This window comes from Labeo rohita, chromosome 25 (assembly GCF_022985175.1).
Source record: "Labeo rohita strain BAU-BD-2019 chromosome 25, IGBB_LRoh.1.0, whole genome shotgun sequence".
Taxonomy (NCBI): domain Eukaryota; kingdom Metazoa; phylum Chordata; class Actinopteri; order Cypriniformes; family Cyprinidae; genus Labeo; species Labeo rohita.
The window spans coordinates 7,690,535-7,707,032 of record NC_066893.1 but is presented as its reverse complement, the minus strand read 5'-3'; the positions used below and the strand labels follow the sequence as shown (position 1 = coordinate 7,707,032).

At 35.8% G+C, this 16,498-nt stretch overlaps 2 protein-coding genes across 2 annotated transcripts in view; one reads left to right on the top strand and one right to left on the bottom strand.

Moving 5' to 3' along the window:
- Positions 1-11,129, bottom strand: part of duox (dual oxidase) — a 31,039-nt gene extending 19,910 nt beyond the window's left edge. Inside the window, exons 1-10 of the mRNA XM_051100410.1 lie at positions 10,862-11,129; positions 10,096-10,179; positions 9,842-10,006; positions 6,546-6,733; positions 6,131-6,329; positions 2,968-3,134; positions 2,745-2,805; positions 2,225-2,321; positions 1,700-1,790; positions 35-137 (exon numbers count right to left, since the gene is read on the bottom strand). Coding sequence (XP_050956367.1) covers positions 35-137; positions 1,700-1,790; positions 2,225-2,321; positions 2,745-2,805; positions 2,968-3,134; positions 6,131-6,329; positions 6,546-6,733; positions 9,842-10,006; positions 10,096-10,179; positions 10,862-10,925 — 1,219 coding nt within the window. The 5' untranslated portion in view covers positions 10,926-11,129. The remainder of the gene's footprint in view (positions 1-34; positions 138-1,699; positions 1,791-2,224; positions 2,322-2,744; positions 2,806-2,967; positions 3,135-6,130; positions 6,330-6,545; positions 6,734-9,841; positions 10,007-10,095; positions 10,180-10,861) is intronic.
- Positions 11,130-11,213: 84 nt separating this feature from the next.
- Positions 11,214-15,541, top strand: duox2 (dual oxidase 2). The gene is made up of 8 exons (XM_051100411.1): positions 11,214-11,383; positions 12,110-12,282; positions 13,310-13,367; positions 13,752-13,886; positions 13,966-14,173; positions 14,281-14,495; positions 14,968-15,185; positions 15,421-15,541. Exons 1-8 carry the CDS (start codon positions 11,263-11,265, stop codon positions 15,427-15,429), a joined length of 1,137 nt encoding a protein of 378 aa, XP_050956368.1. The 5' UTR covers positions 11,214-11,262; the 3' UTR covers positions 15,430-15,541.
- The last annotated feature ends 957 nt before the right edge of the window (positions 15,542-16,498 follow it).

Genomic DNA, 16,498 nt, shown 5'->3' with positions numbered 1-16,498 from the left:
TGATGTCATTAAATGAATTGAAAGAAAAAGCAACCTCTCAAATCTTCAACAATGATGTTGTCCTCTCGCTCAGCGATCTGAGAAGCCATGCCCATTATCAGCTCATCTACATCCTGACTGGACTGCAAGTTTGGATTCTGAAACATATACATAAACATATAACTTGATGATATATCGATGTAGTTTTCATATTAGAATTTTATTGTATTTTTAAAAATTAAGTAATTTCTCACAACATACAACATACGTTTCATACAACAAAAATTGTATTTACATATATGGGCCATTCTGCAGAACTGGTGCAAACTGCTGTCCCACAGATAAAATACACATTTAAAAAGCATTTAAATATTTAAATCTTATATGTTTACTAAGATCCAAAGAAACCCACAATAATATTTAAAATATCAGTAAGCTTAATATATATATAAAATCATCATTCAATTAGGAGGTGGCTGTCCCAGCCCTAACCCCTAAATTTCACCTTATGAAAATTATATTGAAATATTTTTGTACATTTTATTCCATTGTTGTTTTTAAAAATATATTTTTGTAAAAAAGTGAAGTTTAAAAAAAAAAATGTATATGCTAACCGTGTGCTGATTAGCGTCTCTGGGTTAGGTTCAAAAATATCTAAAATTGTCACTACCGAAACAGTTACGACCAAAACATATCATCACTCTTTCAGTGACAAAAGGGAACACATAACCCAGATAGTACACGTACATCTGCAAGATGTCTGTTAAAGATCTCTTGATCTGGAAAGCATCTGCTGTGTACAAACGTCTGGCAGACGTCTGTAAGATGTCAGTTTCACAAACAATCTAAATAATAAACATCTTAAAGACATCTAATAGACGTTTATTTGACTTCTGATAGGAAACGTCCAATAGACGTATTGCAGATTAATAGATGTCTTGCAGATGTAAATGCAGACGTCAAATAGATGTCTCCGAGATGTACGTGTGCTATCAGGAAATCCTTAATTTGGGGGAAATAAACAATTTTAGTACAGTTCTGCACATTTTTTTGTATTTTAGTATGTTTTAGTAGTGTTTTGGTATGCAATGTGCAGTCACGACCAAAACATGGGACGTTTTGTCAAAAATAAAGTATACTGAAGTATCAACTAAGATGTTATGATAGTGTTTGGTTCAGTGTATATTCAAACTAATGAATCCTTAAGTTTGAAAACAGTATGATCAACTTTTTGCCTTTTACAAAGAAAAAATGTATTCAGAATACAACAAATCTCATAAATCATGCCTGAAATATTGTTAAAATTGTAATTGTTATTGATTTACTTCTTTAAACTTTTTATTAAAATAGCAAAAATATATTTACAAGGTAAATGCAAGCATTTTAATAGGTCAATATTACCCTTCAAATTAAATTATTATTACTGTGTTTTGGTAGTGACAAATTTGGGGAGAGGAAAAATATTCCAGAACTTTCTGAAAATACAATATGAGAATTAACTGCACAATTACTAGAAATGTGTACCTTGGATATTATATAATTTACATACGTATAAATTAGTGAAAAATAACACGTTTTTAAGGTGTTTCCTACTCTGACTTTGCACCAATTCTGTAGAATGGCCCATTTATTAAATAAAGAAATTCTTTAGGACAAAAACTTTACAATTTTAATAATATGGTTGCATAATCCAAACCAAACCCAGTTGATCATGACTCACATTTCGGTTCCAGAAGGTGTTGCATAAACGCAGGCCAGGAGATTTACTTGCATCGTTGTTCACAGCACTTTTGTAATGACACGTCCTGTTCCTGAATCCCCAAATTATTCCAACAACAACAATAATAAAGTATAATAAAGAAATCTTTCTTGAGCATCAAATCTCAGATTTCTGAAGGATCATGTGACACTGAAGACTAGAGTAATGATGCTGAAAATTCAGCTTTGCATCACAGAAATAAATTACATTTTAAAACATATTCAAATAGAAATCACCTATTTTGAATTGTAATAATATTTCACAATTTAACAGTTTGTACTGTATTTTTAATCAAATAAATTCAGCCTCGGTGAGCATAAGAGACTTCCTACCGACCCCAAACTTGAACAGTATAGTGCAAGTCTGTCTAGTACTATATTAAAATAAATACTTTAATGTTACTTTGTCAACAGTGATTTCCAACTATTAAAATAATTCAATTTTAACATTTTTAGTCTTCCAACTAAACAGTTTTACAAAATGTACCTTTTATACACACCAGGTGGTGCAAGAGTCAGTCCAAACCTCACGGCAGCGGCTTCAAACTCGGCAGAGATCCCTGGATCAACATATTTCTGATAACCTGCAGAAAGGCAGAATGAAAGTGTCATTCATCTGGCATTACATATTTCCTTATTAGCTCATTATTTCACTAATCACTGTTAACAGTTCAACTCTCAGCAGAAATGACACACTTGGCATCTGTTCACCAGTAATGACGTAGATGCCAACGACATGCTGTCAGATGCAAAGCAATCTACATATTATGCAAGCCACGAGAGAGATTTGAACAGACCACAGGTTAGTCTTGTGTAGCCAATCTTTTGACTTGCGGCATAAAGCCTGCTCACGTCTGGCCTACACTTAAACAGGACGAGACCATCTGACCTGCCGTATTTCATTTTGTTCAATATACCACAATAAGGCCTTCTGAAGTGAATCAATGTGTTTGCATAAGGAAACACCGGAGCACATGCACATTCAAACACACACATCGGCCTCTCACCTGGATAGGAAGGCACTTGAATTCCCAGATAGGATGGCAGCCATTCATAGAACGCTATATTCTGAGGAAAGATTAATCGTCAAATCAAAAGTAAGACTAATATATCCCTACTAATATATTCATTCACCAGTGTGAAATATGAAGTGAAGGATACTGCGTTACACCCTCCAAATTGGCGCCTGTTACATGAAGTGAGTCAGTAATAGAGGACTATGTGCTGTACCTGAAATGTGGCAATAACCCTCTTTCGAGCATTTTGGAAAAGCTCTTCGTCTGACCAAGAGGGGTGTTCCTCATGCAGTTTGAAGGCCAGGTAATTGTGGTAACGAAACCAGATAATTCCCTCAGTGACCGCGAAGATGTTCTCATTGGCCCAGGCATTCCCAAACTCTGAGGACACACAAAACCAGCAGGTGAAAACCACAACTTGCAACATTTCCATTAGCGCTTTGCAACGCACTTAAATTTTTTGTATTTAAGTACTGAAACCATGCAATATTGTGAAAAGTCACTCCGCTCTGTATTATGACCTCTTGTACTTTATTGCCTTATTGTTTGCTGCCTGTGCAGCCAGTTACAAGAGGATTAAGGATTTAAGAAGTTTTAGCAGATACATGCTCATGAAAAAGGGACTGAACATGGTGACAGACTAGATTAGGAGCACAAAAAGACTTAAAATTCTATGTGTATCCCTTATGAAAATTTACCATAGTAACCATAGCGATTGGCAAAATAAGACCATTACTATAGTTACAGGTGCAACAGTAACACTCTGGGATTTATTTATTTAATTATTCGATCCTTTAATTTTTAATTAATTAATTTATTAATATTAATTATAATTTTTAATTACATTTTTTTTTAATTGTAAAAAAATGTATTTTTTTTTACCATGTTTTGGGTTTATTAAAGACCTGTTATCCACGTCTCCATCGTTCCTTCCAGCACAGTTTCTGACACAAAGATTCTCAGAGTGTTTGCAAAAACTCCTTTATTAATTAATGATTTTATAGCAGTAAAATAATTGCAGTAACTATAGTACTTTGAAGGAAACTATGGATCCCATGGTACATTTTTGTATGTCCAAGTCCTACCAGATTTCCTTAATTAACCATGTAACTACTGGTCATGTGGTCATAAAGTTTACACTTTATTTTGAGGTGTCCTTGTTAGTGTAATTATACATTTAAATAATGAGTAATATTAATTAACTACAAGTACTTACTATATCAGGGGGTGGCGAACGTGGAGAGCCGCAGCCCTGTATAGTTTTGCTTAAACCCTAATCAAACGCACCTTAACACGCTAATCAAGGTCTGAAGGGTTACTAGAAAGCAACAGGCAGGTGAGGTTTAATTAGGGTTAGAGCTGAACTCTGCAGGGCTGCGGCTCTCCAGGACCGGAGTTCGCCACCCCTGTACTATATGGTTAGGATTAGGGTTTGTCTTAGGGTTACTTATGCATAATTAAATGTTATTATAATAGTAAGTACATGTAAAGTGTAACAAGGACACCTTAAAATAAAGTGTTACCGTTATAAATAATAAATGTACTACTTAAAGTCCCCGTGAAATCAAAATTGAAGTTTTTTGGCTTTTAGTATAAATATGTTAGCCTTAAGGTTATCTATAAACTAGTGTGTTTCAAAGCGCCCCACCCCCTCCAGTATAAATAGATGCTGAAGCTGTGCCTGAAATCGGTCACTTGTTCACCGAATTAGTATTTTCTGTACTATCATTATTATAGTTAGTATTTTCTGGCACGTAGTGCACTATATAGAGAAGAGGGAATGATTCAGACCCACTGAGGTGAATGAAGTCTGGTTTCACTTTGTGTCACACAGTCTGCTCCAGTCCAGAGATGCGATGGCATGAAGCAAATCTTATGCACAAAACGTATCAGACCCATTTGAATTCTACACAGAATAGTATATAAATAGCGACATGGGTGAGATTGTGGTCATCATACGCTGTCGAATGTGACTTTACCGAGCTCAACGGCTTTGGCCCAAGCTGTCATATAAACTAAACATTATTGGCTATTTTAAAAAGGGGGCAGGACTGCTGGATATGTCCAGCCCTGTCTTCCTGTTTCATTTGAAATTACCTCAACACATAGAACAGGGGTGCCCAAACTCGGCCCTGGAGGGCCGGTGTCCTGAAAAGTTTATCTCCAACCCCAATTAGACACACCTGAACCAGCTAATCAAGCTCTATCTAGGCATACTAGAAACTAGGGCTGGATCATTTTCGCGATATAATTTTCCTCGATAAAACGAAGTGAGTAGTTCGATAAATGTTCGATATAATTTGTATGTGCCAAAAGCAGTCCCTTCCGTTATGGGTGCAGCTGCCGCGCGCCTACGTTTGAAATAACGAACTTGAACGCACAAAAGACGCGATATGTGAACGGCTCCGTCACGCGAGCACTAAACAGCGCTGTGAGATCCAGTGCGAAACACTTGAATTCAGCGATGAACACAAATGATTCTGATTCAAACTAGTTTAAAGCTGTGTGCAACCAGACAGTCAGAAGACTTTTCAATCTACACCACGCCATCATTTACCATGGATTTACTGTAGTAACACTCACTGCACCACGGTATTGTGGCAGCAATGTGGGATGTTCAGATTGAATTTTATTACAGGAGTAATGGTATTTAATTATAGTATGTATGTATTTGTGATTAAGCTATATCATGTGTACATTTATACTAAATGTTTTTAGACTACCGTTTTTTCATACAAATAGGCTACCTATAAAACCACGTAGTTATATTTTTACCATGGTATTGAGGTACCATTATGTGTGGTTTTACCTGTGTTTATCATGATTTGAAATGTATGCTTGCTACCATGGGAGACCAATGCTTAATTAAAAAAAAAAACTGAGGTTGCTACAATTTTTACAAATGTAACTTTTACCTCTGCATCCTCAAGCTACTATCAAATGTGCATTTCTAAGAGACAAAAAAAGTGATATTACTATTACTATTATTATTATTATCATTATCAGACAACCCAAACCTGTTTCTTGATTTGAAACAATATAACTCATTAGAACATGCAGAAATAAATTTTTCTATTTAGATATTTATTTTGTTAAGGAAAATTAATGGTCTGGCTTCTACAACTTCCACTTTGGAGCAAAAATCTGACTTTAAACTGAAAAGAAATAAAGATTTGACATTTATTGTGATAAATATCAACTGATGTGAAAAAAATTATTGTGATAATTTTTTTGCCCATATCGCCCAGCCCTACTAGAAACATCCCAGCAGGTGTGTAGAGGCAAGTTGGATCTAAACTCTGCAGGACACCTGCCCTCCAGGACCGAGTTTGGGTACCTCTGACACAGAATAACGCTGTGTGTTTTGCTTATCTTACCATAGAGTTCCTGTGAGCCAGGACCGGTACTGGGGTCCGGCGCACTCCACATGAGGTAACCACTGCTGCTGCGCCGGGGCATGTCCTGTGAGGAACCTGACGCCAGCAAACCTTTGGAAAACGTTCTCAAAGCATCAGACCATGAGCCGGACAATCCATAGATGGAGCTGCCATCTATCCACGCTGTCACGTGATTCATCTGAAATGAATGGTAGATAAAAATCTCAACAGGTCCTGCAGAGTTTAGCTCCAACTTGCCTCAACACATCTGCCTGGAAGTTTCTAGTGTGCCTAGTAAGACCTTGATTAGCTGGTTCAGGTGTGTTTAATTGGAGTTGGAGCTAAAAACCTGCAGGATACCAGTCCTCCAGGACCGAGTTTGGCCATCCCTGGTCTGCTATGTCAACATACGCACCGGTGTTCGGGGATTGTTGGGACTTTTGCCCGTGCTCGGATCCCACTCTGCTCTCTGGAACTGAAGCAGAACTGGTTTTGAAGAATTAGAGCCAAAGACAGGATCTTCTTTTTGGACTTCAATATGCATGAACTCAGGTGGGCAACCGGGTCTTCGGGACGCTGAGATCTCAGACCACACATGGTAACCTGTTGTTGTAATAAAGAGCATGTGTTAAAGGATTAGTTTACCCAAAAATAAAAATTCTGTCTTTAAGTATATTAACCCATATATCGTTCCAAACCCGTAAGACTTCGTTCACCTTCAGAACACAAATATTTTTGATGAAGTCCGAGAGCTTATTTTCATAGCTTCATGACATTACAGTTAAACCACTGATGTCACATGGACTATTTTAATGATGTCCTTACTACCTTTCTGGGCCTTGAACATGTCAGTTGCGTTGCTGTCTATGCAGGGTCAGAAAGCTCGTGAATTTCATCAGAAATATCTTAATTTGTGTTTTGAAGATGAACGAAGGTCTTACAGCGAGCTATCCCTTTAAAGTAGCCATCATAAGAAATCAAATTCTCCCTGATCCTTTACAAACAGAAATCAATATCAGGAAAACATCTACTGAAATAACTGAAGAACTCTAAGAAGGGTTTAAAATTCTTATTAGAACAGTGCATAGATAGATCTGAACAGTTTGAAACAGTTTGAAGCTTGAGCAGATCTAAAAGTTAATCAGAACTCACTTTCAGATGCCCGACAATGACTCTGACTCAAAATGAGCCAAAATACTGCCATATCTGATCGTATGATGCTGGTTTTTGCTAACTCATTCAGCGCTCCAGTTCCTCCAACAGTCACTGAACTGAGCAAACAGATCAGACTTCGACTGAAGACTGATAAGCTGCTGATATGAGCATGCATGAACTAAACACTTGATTGAATGGGGCAAAATAAGGTTTTTATGACTTTTCATTGTTTATGTAAAAAAAGTGAGCTGATAAAGATCAGTTTATTCACTTTATGCACTTTAGAAAACATCTGTTTCACATGTACAGTTAAGGTCAAAAGTTTACATACACCTTGCAGAATCTGCAAAATGTTCATTATTTTACCAAAATAAGAGGGATCATACAATATGCATGTCATTTTTATATGTTGCATTTATAAAAAAAGTTTACGTTCAAAAGTTTACATACACTTGATTCTTAATACTGTGTTGTTACCTGAATGATCCACAGGTGTATGTGTGTTTTTTTTTTGTTTGTTTGTTTAGTGATAGTTGTTCATGAGTCCCTTGTTTGTCCTGAACAGTTAAATCCTTCAGGTCCCACGAGTTCTTTGCCTTTTCAGCATTTTTGTGTATTTGAACCCTTTATAACAATGACTGTATGATTTTGAGATCTATCTATCTATGTAACTTATTTTGTCATCTGGGAAACAAGTATGTTCTGTAACTAAAAATATTATATTTAGGCAAAATAAGAAAAATGTCTTATTAAAAATATTATTAATTAAAAATGTCTTAATATTAAAATCTTCATTCTGTTCAAAAGTTTTCACCTCTGGCTCTTAATGCATAGTTTTTTTCCGTCCGGAGAATCAGTGAGTGTTTGAACCATCTTTAATAATTGCATATGAGTCACTCAGTTGTCCTCGGTGTGAAAAGATGGTTCACAAAATCATACAGTCATTGTTGGAAAGGGTTCAAATACACAAAAATACAGAAAAACCTGAATAACAGCATACAGTTTAACTGGACAAACATGGGACTCATGAAAAACTATTACTAAACAAAAAAACACAGCTGTGGATCATTCAGGTAACTATTTACCTATTTAATCTAACAATTTCTCACAAAAAGTGCTATTCCAAGTGTTACGTCTCGTATTGTTTTGGGAGGGGTTTTTTCGTTTCTTTTCTCTCTCTCTCTCTCTCTCTCTCTCTCTCTCTATCATCTCACAGGGCTCACAGGTCCTGTGGTTGGATCGTGTTGCTGTCAATCATTAATCCTGCATAACACCTGAAGGACCAATCAGACGTTAATGGGCGCGTATAAAGACCCGGATGTGACGTGAGATCGGGAGGAGCGATTGCTTTTCATTTGTTTGCTGTCCCGCGTTTGCTTGTCTCTGTTTGTTTTGCTCTTGTTTTGTTGTTGTTTTTGTTGAATTTGAGTTGTCGTGTGTTTGAGTTTTCTCTTGTAAACTTTGCTCTCGATTGAACATTTGGACGTGTTTGTGCCGTGACTCGACTCTCGATTTATCCATTTAAGTCCTACCTCGACACAGTTCAGCATGTCACGTGACTTACATCTTCACGCAGGGTAAAGTTGTCTAGACACACTAGTTATTGAGCGGATGCCAACCTTTGTATTTATGTTTGTGAGTCAGAGTAATTAATGGCGTTTTACGCTGAAGATGTTATTTTCTTTAATTTCTTTTGTTTAGTTTAGTCTTGATTTGGGGTTAGTTAGAGAATTTATGTTTTATTATTTTCTTTCTTTTAGCACCGCTCTTGTCCCTCACTTTTGTTGTTTTTCTTTTGTATATAATTTGTAAATAGATTTTTGTTGGCTTCTGACGGTATCTCGGGTTTACTGTTTATATGGTTAACAAATATTCTTATCAGGAGTTATGTAAAAGTGAATAACAGAGAACCTCACTAAACGTAACATTCTGAACCCGATTGCCTCTGTCTGTTTTTCTTTAGTCACACACATCCACACTTCCAAAGCAGAGACAAGTTATTAGCTTGTTTTTTTTATTAACTATTTAACTTATGATGTTACCTACCAAAACCCTAGATGCCAAAATTAGGGAGTCGTAACACCAAGTGACTGATACAGTCTGAATGAATCATTTTCATGACATTTCTGATCTAATCTGACTCAAAGGGAAGAATGATTCCTTATAAACTGGACATCAATACTCCTTTCATGGACTCCAATGAATACATTGAGGTGAATCAGGGTGTTTTTTTTCCACAGTAGACTAATCCCATAAGATAAAAATACAGTGAATGAGTAATTTTACAGGGCTTTTAGCATGTGTGAAGCTTGAGGATTCCAGTCTTCATGCGTAGCATAGTGCTTAAAATTTCTTTGGTTTTGTTCCATGAAAGAAAGGACTGGAGTGAATAAATGGTACAGTTTTTGTTTTTTTATCAGGTGAACTATCCCTTCAAGGTAAATTACACTCGGGATGCATTTACTTTAAATGTCTTTAAATGATGTGAAACTGTAATTAAAGGGCTGGCTCTTCAGTCGACAGGTTGCACCTTGTTTAAATGAAAGCGTCACTCACCGAAGGCCACAGAGAGAACGCTTCTGTTCTTGTAGGACAGGAGACCGGACTGACCGCTCATGGCTATGTTGCTTATTTGACGGGGGTTGGGCAGGTGAGGCTCCTGTCGGGGCAGATAAACCCCATCGGCGTACTGCGCCGGAAAGAGACGGACCAGTGCTGCATCTGTAGAAACAACATCCTAATGTTTCTTTCTTTCCTTTATTTTTTTATTTTTTTGTAAAAAGCCTTTAAAAAAAGCATGAACCATTCACCTGCAGCCCCTCGATCATGATCTGCCAAATTATTGTACCACCCATCATACCTTTGAACTTCCCAGCTAATGGCAGAATCGGCACCTGTTTGGACGAAGATCAAATGGAGTTTTGCAACACAGTAATAAACGTGAGTCATCAAGCTATGTTAGTAAATGACGTATTGATTAATTGCATGCACACTCAAGCTGTTTTTAAAATACACCTAAGATATATCTAAGATTCAAAATCAAATTCACATCCTGTAATGTCCCTTAGAAAATATAAATGATTTAAAATAAATATTAAAGATTAACCAAAAACAAAAAGGCTATTTTGTGACAGTGTACTTATTAATTGTGAAATAGAGGAAAATGTTTTTATTAACAGTTTATTGCAACACTTCAGAGTATATTTTATGAAAAACAGGAACTCATATAATAACATATGCACAAAGTGAGGTTCAAAAGCCTAAAAACACTAAAAAAAAAATACTTGTTTATTTTTTCTGATTAAAATTGCATTAAACATTTGAGAAAATAAGTAAAAATGTTATAAAGTGATGAAAGGGGGTTCAAACAGTTTAAAATTATTTTTTAAGTCTTAAGTCTTATAGATTATATAGATAGATGTATAGATAGATAGATAGTGTTAATTGCTATTATTTGTTACATTTACTAGCAATTTCTAAGTGAAAATGGTTTATACACCAATTTCTTTCAGTGTAAATAGATAGATGATAGATAGATAGATAGACAGACAGATAGATAGATAGATATCTACTCACCAATAGCTTGACAGAGAACAGACAGTGCAGTTAAAGTCCTCCAGAGTACCTCACATAAACCCATTCTTGCAAAGCAATGAAGCACCTCTTCTCCTGAACAAGAGCACTTCAACTGCTGACCAGAGAAACCCGTTGTGTGTAAACGTAGACACAACTTTCCTTTAAGACTGACAAATCAGGAACTTCAGAGCAAACATTAAGGCAATTAAAGTGAAAATACAGTCACGCCTGTCTACGGAATAGCAGACCTGTCCGCGAATAGATCGGATGGCAGCGAAAATAAAAGGAAGAGACAGTGACGGAATGAGAGTCCGACCCACATCCACACCTGATTGTTACACGCCGAGTTTATGGTAAAGGGCTGGTCATGACCGGTTGACACCTTTTGGAAATACCAATCAATGCAAATCAAAGCTGTTATTAGGAAGTGCGATCCTTTAAAAGATGAGCTCCGAGCGGATCATTTTAATTCCAGGACACACATTTTTCCGTGCTGTTTTGCGGCTCTCGTTGCGTCCACAGGTGAGTTGCAATGCGGCAGGGTAGAGATTGTCGTCGCGTATAGCTTTCTTTTTTGAATGTCTATGAAGTAACAATCAGTCAGACTTTTAAGAAAGATCCCTTGATTTACGCTAATCAAAGTATCACCCTTCACGTTAACAATCACCTCAAGGTGCGCTTACCTGGACTGGTTACCTGAGCGGGATCATTTGCATTATAACGGGCTGCCCTATGAGCGGTGCTTTCTGTAGATATTTTAAGTCATTTTATAGATTTTAAGGACGGATCTTAAGTGTGAAGATGAGTGAGAGACGGGCTCAGTTATGGGGGATGATTAGGTTGTTTAAATTCTCAGGGAAACAAATTTGGAACGTTTCAAAACTATTAGAATTTTTTTAAAACATATATTTGCCGCTAAATTTAGAGCGCGAATTTCACTTGGTGATAAATATAGATTGACCAGCAGGTTTTTCTCAAACAGGGATGATATTTTAGCAAAACATAAAACTGTCATTATTTAGCCTCTTTTAACAAATCCATATATCACACAAACTAAAAAAGTCTAAGAAAGTTTACAGTCGCAAACTTTTTCACGGGCGGCCGAAAATCCGCTCGACTACGGGTTTCGCTAAACGCGCTTAAACAATATTTCGACCCCCCTGAAATTCACTGTATAATTCGCACACTAGACTGTTATCTGCAATCTTCAAGTAACTGAGCCTCTGGCCAACACTGTCCTGCTTTCAGCTTTAGTTCTCGCCTGTGGAGGGAAGATGACTTTCTACGATGGCATTTACCCGTTCTACCCGCTACAAAGGAGCCCGTTCATCATCGACATCAGCCTGCTGGTCGTGATCCTGGTTTTCTCGGTTCTGGCTGTCAGTTTCCTCCTCATTCTACCGGGAATACGTGGCAGATCGGTAAGTGGGTTGAATCAGCTTGTCTAGAACGCTTTTGTATCTGTGTATCTGTATCTACAGCTTTCTAATAAGGATCAAACCTAATGCTAAATGTGACATTGGACCACAAAACCAGTCAACCAGCCAACAATTCATTGTATGGGTCAAAATAATCGATTTGTCAATTTCTTATGTCAACAATCATTAGGATATTAAGTAAAGATCATGTTCCATGAAGAAATTTTGTAAAAATTCAAAACTTAATTTGTGATTAGTAATATGCATTGCTAAGAACTTCATTTGGACAACTTCAAAGGCTCTTTAAAGTAAATTTCTCTTTTTTGTTTTGTTTTTTTTTTTTTTTTGCACATTTAGATTCCACCTTTAGATCTCTGCCAAATATTGTCCTATCCTAACAAACCATTTCGATCAAAGGAAAACATTTATTCAGCCTTCAGCTAATAAATCTCAGTTCATAAAATTGACCCTTGTGACTGGTTTTGTGGTCTAACGTCACAAATATGATTATGAGATGATAGAAGGGTGAGAGCTTTTAAATGATATGGTTTTAAATACTTGTTGCTCTTTTAGAAACCTGATTGTTGTGTTTATAATGATTTCATATTTTTTGTAAAACTTTTACGCCAGTAAAAATTACTCTAAATTGTACAAATGTAATGACCAGGTACAAGTTGAATTATTGTAGCTTGAATTGAGTTTTTGCAAAAGCATTTTCTTTCTTTCTTTCTTTCTATTTTTACAAATATGCGATTTTTTAAAGGACATAGATTGCTTTTCTATATTCAGTTTTTAAAATCTCAGTGCCTGTACAGTAACAGTAACACAGTTCAGACTAAAATGATATATCTGAGATATTTTTATCAATTTCAGCAACATTTGTTTGTGCCTTTTGTTAATTTATAAACCTAGTGTGAAGTCTTTTACATCAGTTCCTTATATCAGTCAAAGATGTAGAAAAAATACAAAGATTTTGTTTTAATATGTGCAAAAAAAGAGAGAAGAATATTAAAATATCCTTTTTTTTCAGAGATTTTTCTGGATGTTCAGAATAATCACGAGTTTATTTATTGGAGCTGTTCTAGTAGGTGAGTATTTCAAGTATTTTTTTTTTTTTTAAGTTCATTAGGAAATCCAGTAGTTGTTGCAAAATATTTAAAATATTTTACATTTCATTAGACAACAAATTTCTGCTAGCGCTTTCTCTAAATTGGCTAATTTTTCGATGGCGTTTAACCGAGATCAAGGTGATAACGTAAAAGTCTTTCATTAAATGTAATTGGTTTGGTTTGACATATTTCTTATGTAATTCAATAGCATTTACATATTTTTAAGTGTGAGTAAGTGTCTAAAAATTCTACTGGGACAATAGAAATAAATATCCCTTTAAGTCTAGTTATCTCATGGCATTATATAAGAGCTGCTAAAATTGTATAACAAATCCTTCGTTTTCTTTCCATGACCTTCTCTAGCATTGAATTTTACTGGAGACTGGGCTGAAGCCAGAGTGAAGGCCAACGCCACCTACAAATCCTTCAGTAGCGCAATGGTGTCCGCCGAGGTGGGACTTCACGTTGGACTATACGGCATAAACATCACACTCAAAGGTATGAGTCGTCAATATTTTTTGAGATGATTTGACTTCAGTTTAGGTTTCGTGGAGTTTATTGATATATGGTCCAACAGGCGATCCAGTATCGCAGATAAACGAGACCATTGACTACAACGAGGTCTTCAGGTGGTCGACCAGCGTGGATGAGCAGTACGGCCAGGCGCTAGAGCGAGGTCTTCCCAACCCCATCCTTTACATCGCAGAGAAGTTCACACGCAACAGCGCCTGCGGTCTCATCTACCAGTACAGATACTCAGGCCGCTTTGCCTCAGCCAATCTGTGGTAAACCAACACACAGACACCACCAATGTCTTACTGTAGTGTAAAGAAACTCCGTCCTATTCAACAAATGCAAACAAGCTAAAGTACACAATGGCCTTCTCCCACAGGACGGCTTTTTGCTGTTGGCTGGTGGCCAATATCCTCTTCACAATGCCTGTCATCCTCTACGCCGGGTGCATGATGATAGCCACGGCCGCTTTCATCTTCTTCTCTATGGCTTCCTTCTCAACTATATTCAACGTTACCCCATGCGACTTCAGTATAGGTGCAGAGTCCTTACAGACAGACTACAGCCATTCCTTCTGGATCGCTTTGGCTACAGGTAAATGCTCCTGTACCACTCTCAAACATTTTTGACTTGGAATTAGATATAAAATGATACAGATGTAAGCTGTGGTGACGATACGTTACTGGAATCTCAGATCTTTTTACATCCATGCAAGCTTTCAATTCCATAGAAGGTTCTTTAGATGATTAAAATGTTCTTCACACTAAGAAAAAATGGTTCTTTTGAGAACTGTTCATGGTAAGGTTCTTCAGAATCTTTACAAAACCCCTGTAGAACCTTTATTTTGAACTTTTTAGTTAGAACATTCCAAATTTATAAAAAAATAAAAGGAAGGTGGTTTTCAGAGTGATGTCATAGAACCATTTTTGAACCTTTTGGGAGACATTTAAATAATCTGAAGAATCTTCGTGCAATGGAAACATTCTATTGATGATAAACGTTCTTCATAAAACCATCAGTGCCAATGATTCATTTTTTTTTGTGCGTATTTGGTGATTATTTTTAGGTCTTCTGTGCGCTGTGATTGGTTTGGTGGTGGTGCTACTTGACTGTCTGTTTCCTGCGAGAATGAGGGAAGCGTTCAGTGTTGGCGTGGACAACGAAGATGACGATTGTCATACTAGTGAAGGATACCTCAACTCAGGCTTTCTAGAAGAAGTGATCTATGATGACAGCACACAGACGGGGAATGACTCCTCGTCTCAGCAGATCACTACACTGACAGTAAGTTTCAAAGCACACAAATAAATGCATTTGCATTGACATTATCAGAAAAGATAAAAGATTTGGTCATCATTTACTCACCATCATGTTGTTCCAAACCCATGTGATAATCTGCATGCTGCTCTTTTCCCATGCAACAAAAGCATATTACTACATACAATAATACTGTGTTTTAAAATGCACTGTTTTTGATTAAATATTTATGTTTTTCTTTTCTATTTTCTCTTATTTTTAGAGACTTTGAGGAGCGGTTTGCTGTCATCCACAACTATTACTTGAAAACTTACAGACTGAATTGCTGGGAGCATCTGTATATAAAATTGTTACTGATCCAACTCTATACAAAATGCATATTCATATGTATATATATATGTATATAAAGCAAAAATGTAAAAAAATAAAAAACAAATTCTATAATGTGTCCGTTTTCATTATGTTCAGTTTGATCTTTTTAGTTTAGAATGACATAACAGGATTGAATTCATTACCATATGAGCATAATTTGTTAACTTTAAAATATAGGTCATAGGCATGATTTTTAATTTTAAAATAATTCATATGTAAGTAATTCATATACACATGCACACACAGATTATTAGGTAAAAAATAAAACCATATTTAACATTTTCTTTACTTGAAATAACTATTAATTGAAATAAAATTAAATATACACTACAAGTCAGATTTTTAATGTTTTTTTTTTAAAGAAGTCTCTTCTGCTCACCTAGCCTAAATTTGTTTGATCCAAAACACAGAAAAACAGCAAAATTTTGTAATATTTTTACTATTTAAAATAACTGTTTTCTATTTGAATACATTTTAAAATGTAATTTATTTACATGATCAAAACTGAATTTTCAGCATCATTACTCCAGTCTTCAGTGTCACATGATCCTACAGAAATCATTCTAATATGCTGATTTGCCGTTTAAGAAACATTATTATTATTATTATCAATATTTAAAACTGTTGAGTACATTTTCTTTTCAGAATTCTTTGATGAATAGAAAGATCCAAAGATCAGCATTTATCTTAAATAAAAAGCTTCTGTATCATTATACACTATACCATTCAAAAGCTTGGAGTCAGTATAATTATTTATTTTTTATTTTTGGAAAGTAATTATAGAAATTAATACTTTTATTTAGTAAGGATGCATTAAATTAATCAAAAGTGATAATAAAGACATGTATAATGTTACAAAATGCTGTTCTTCAGAACTTTCTATTCATCAAAGAAACCTGAAAAAATTATACTCAGCTGTTTTAAACATAATAATAATAATAATAATAAATGTTCCTGAGCAGCAAATC

Excerpts from the sequence above, each read along its gene's own strand:
- duox2 (XM_051100411.1), top strand. The coding sequence starts at position 11,263 with ATGCAAATCAAAGCTGTTATTAGGAAGTGCGATCCTTTAAAAGATGAG. Across the intron at positions 13,368-13,751 it reads TATTGGAGCTGTTCTAGTAG|CATTGAATTTTACTGGAGAC; the intron begins GTGAGTATTTCA and ends GACCTTCTCTAG. Across the intron at positions 14,496-14,967 it reads CTGGATCGCTTTGGCTACAG|GTCTTCTGTGCGCTGTGATT; the intron begins GTAAATGCTCCT and ends GATTATTTTTAG.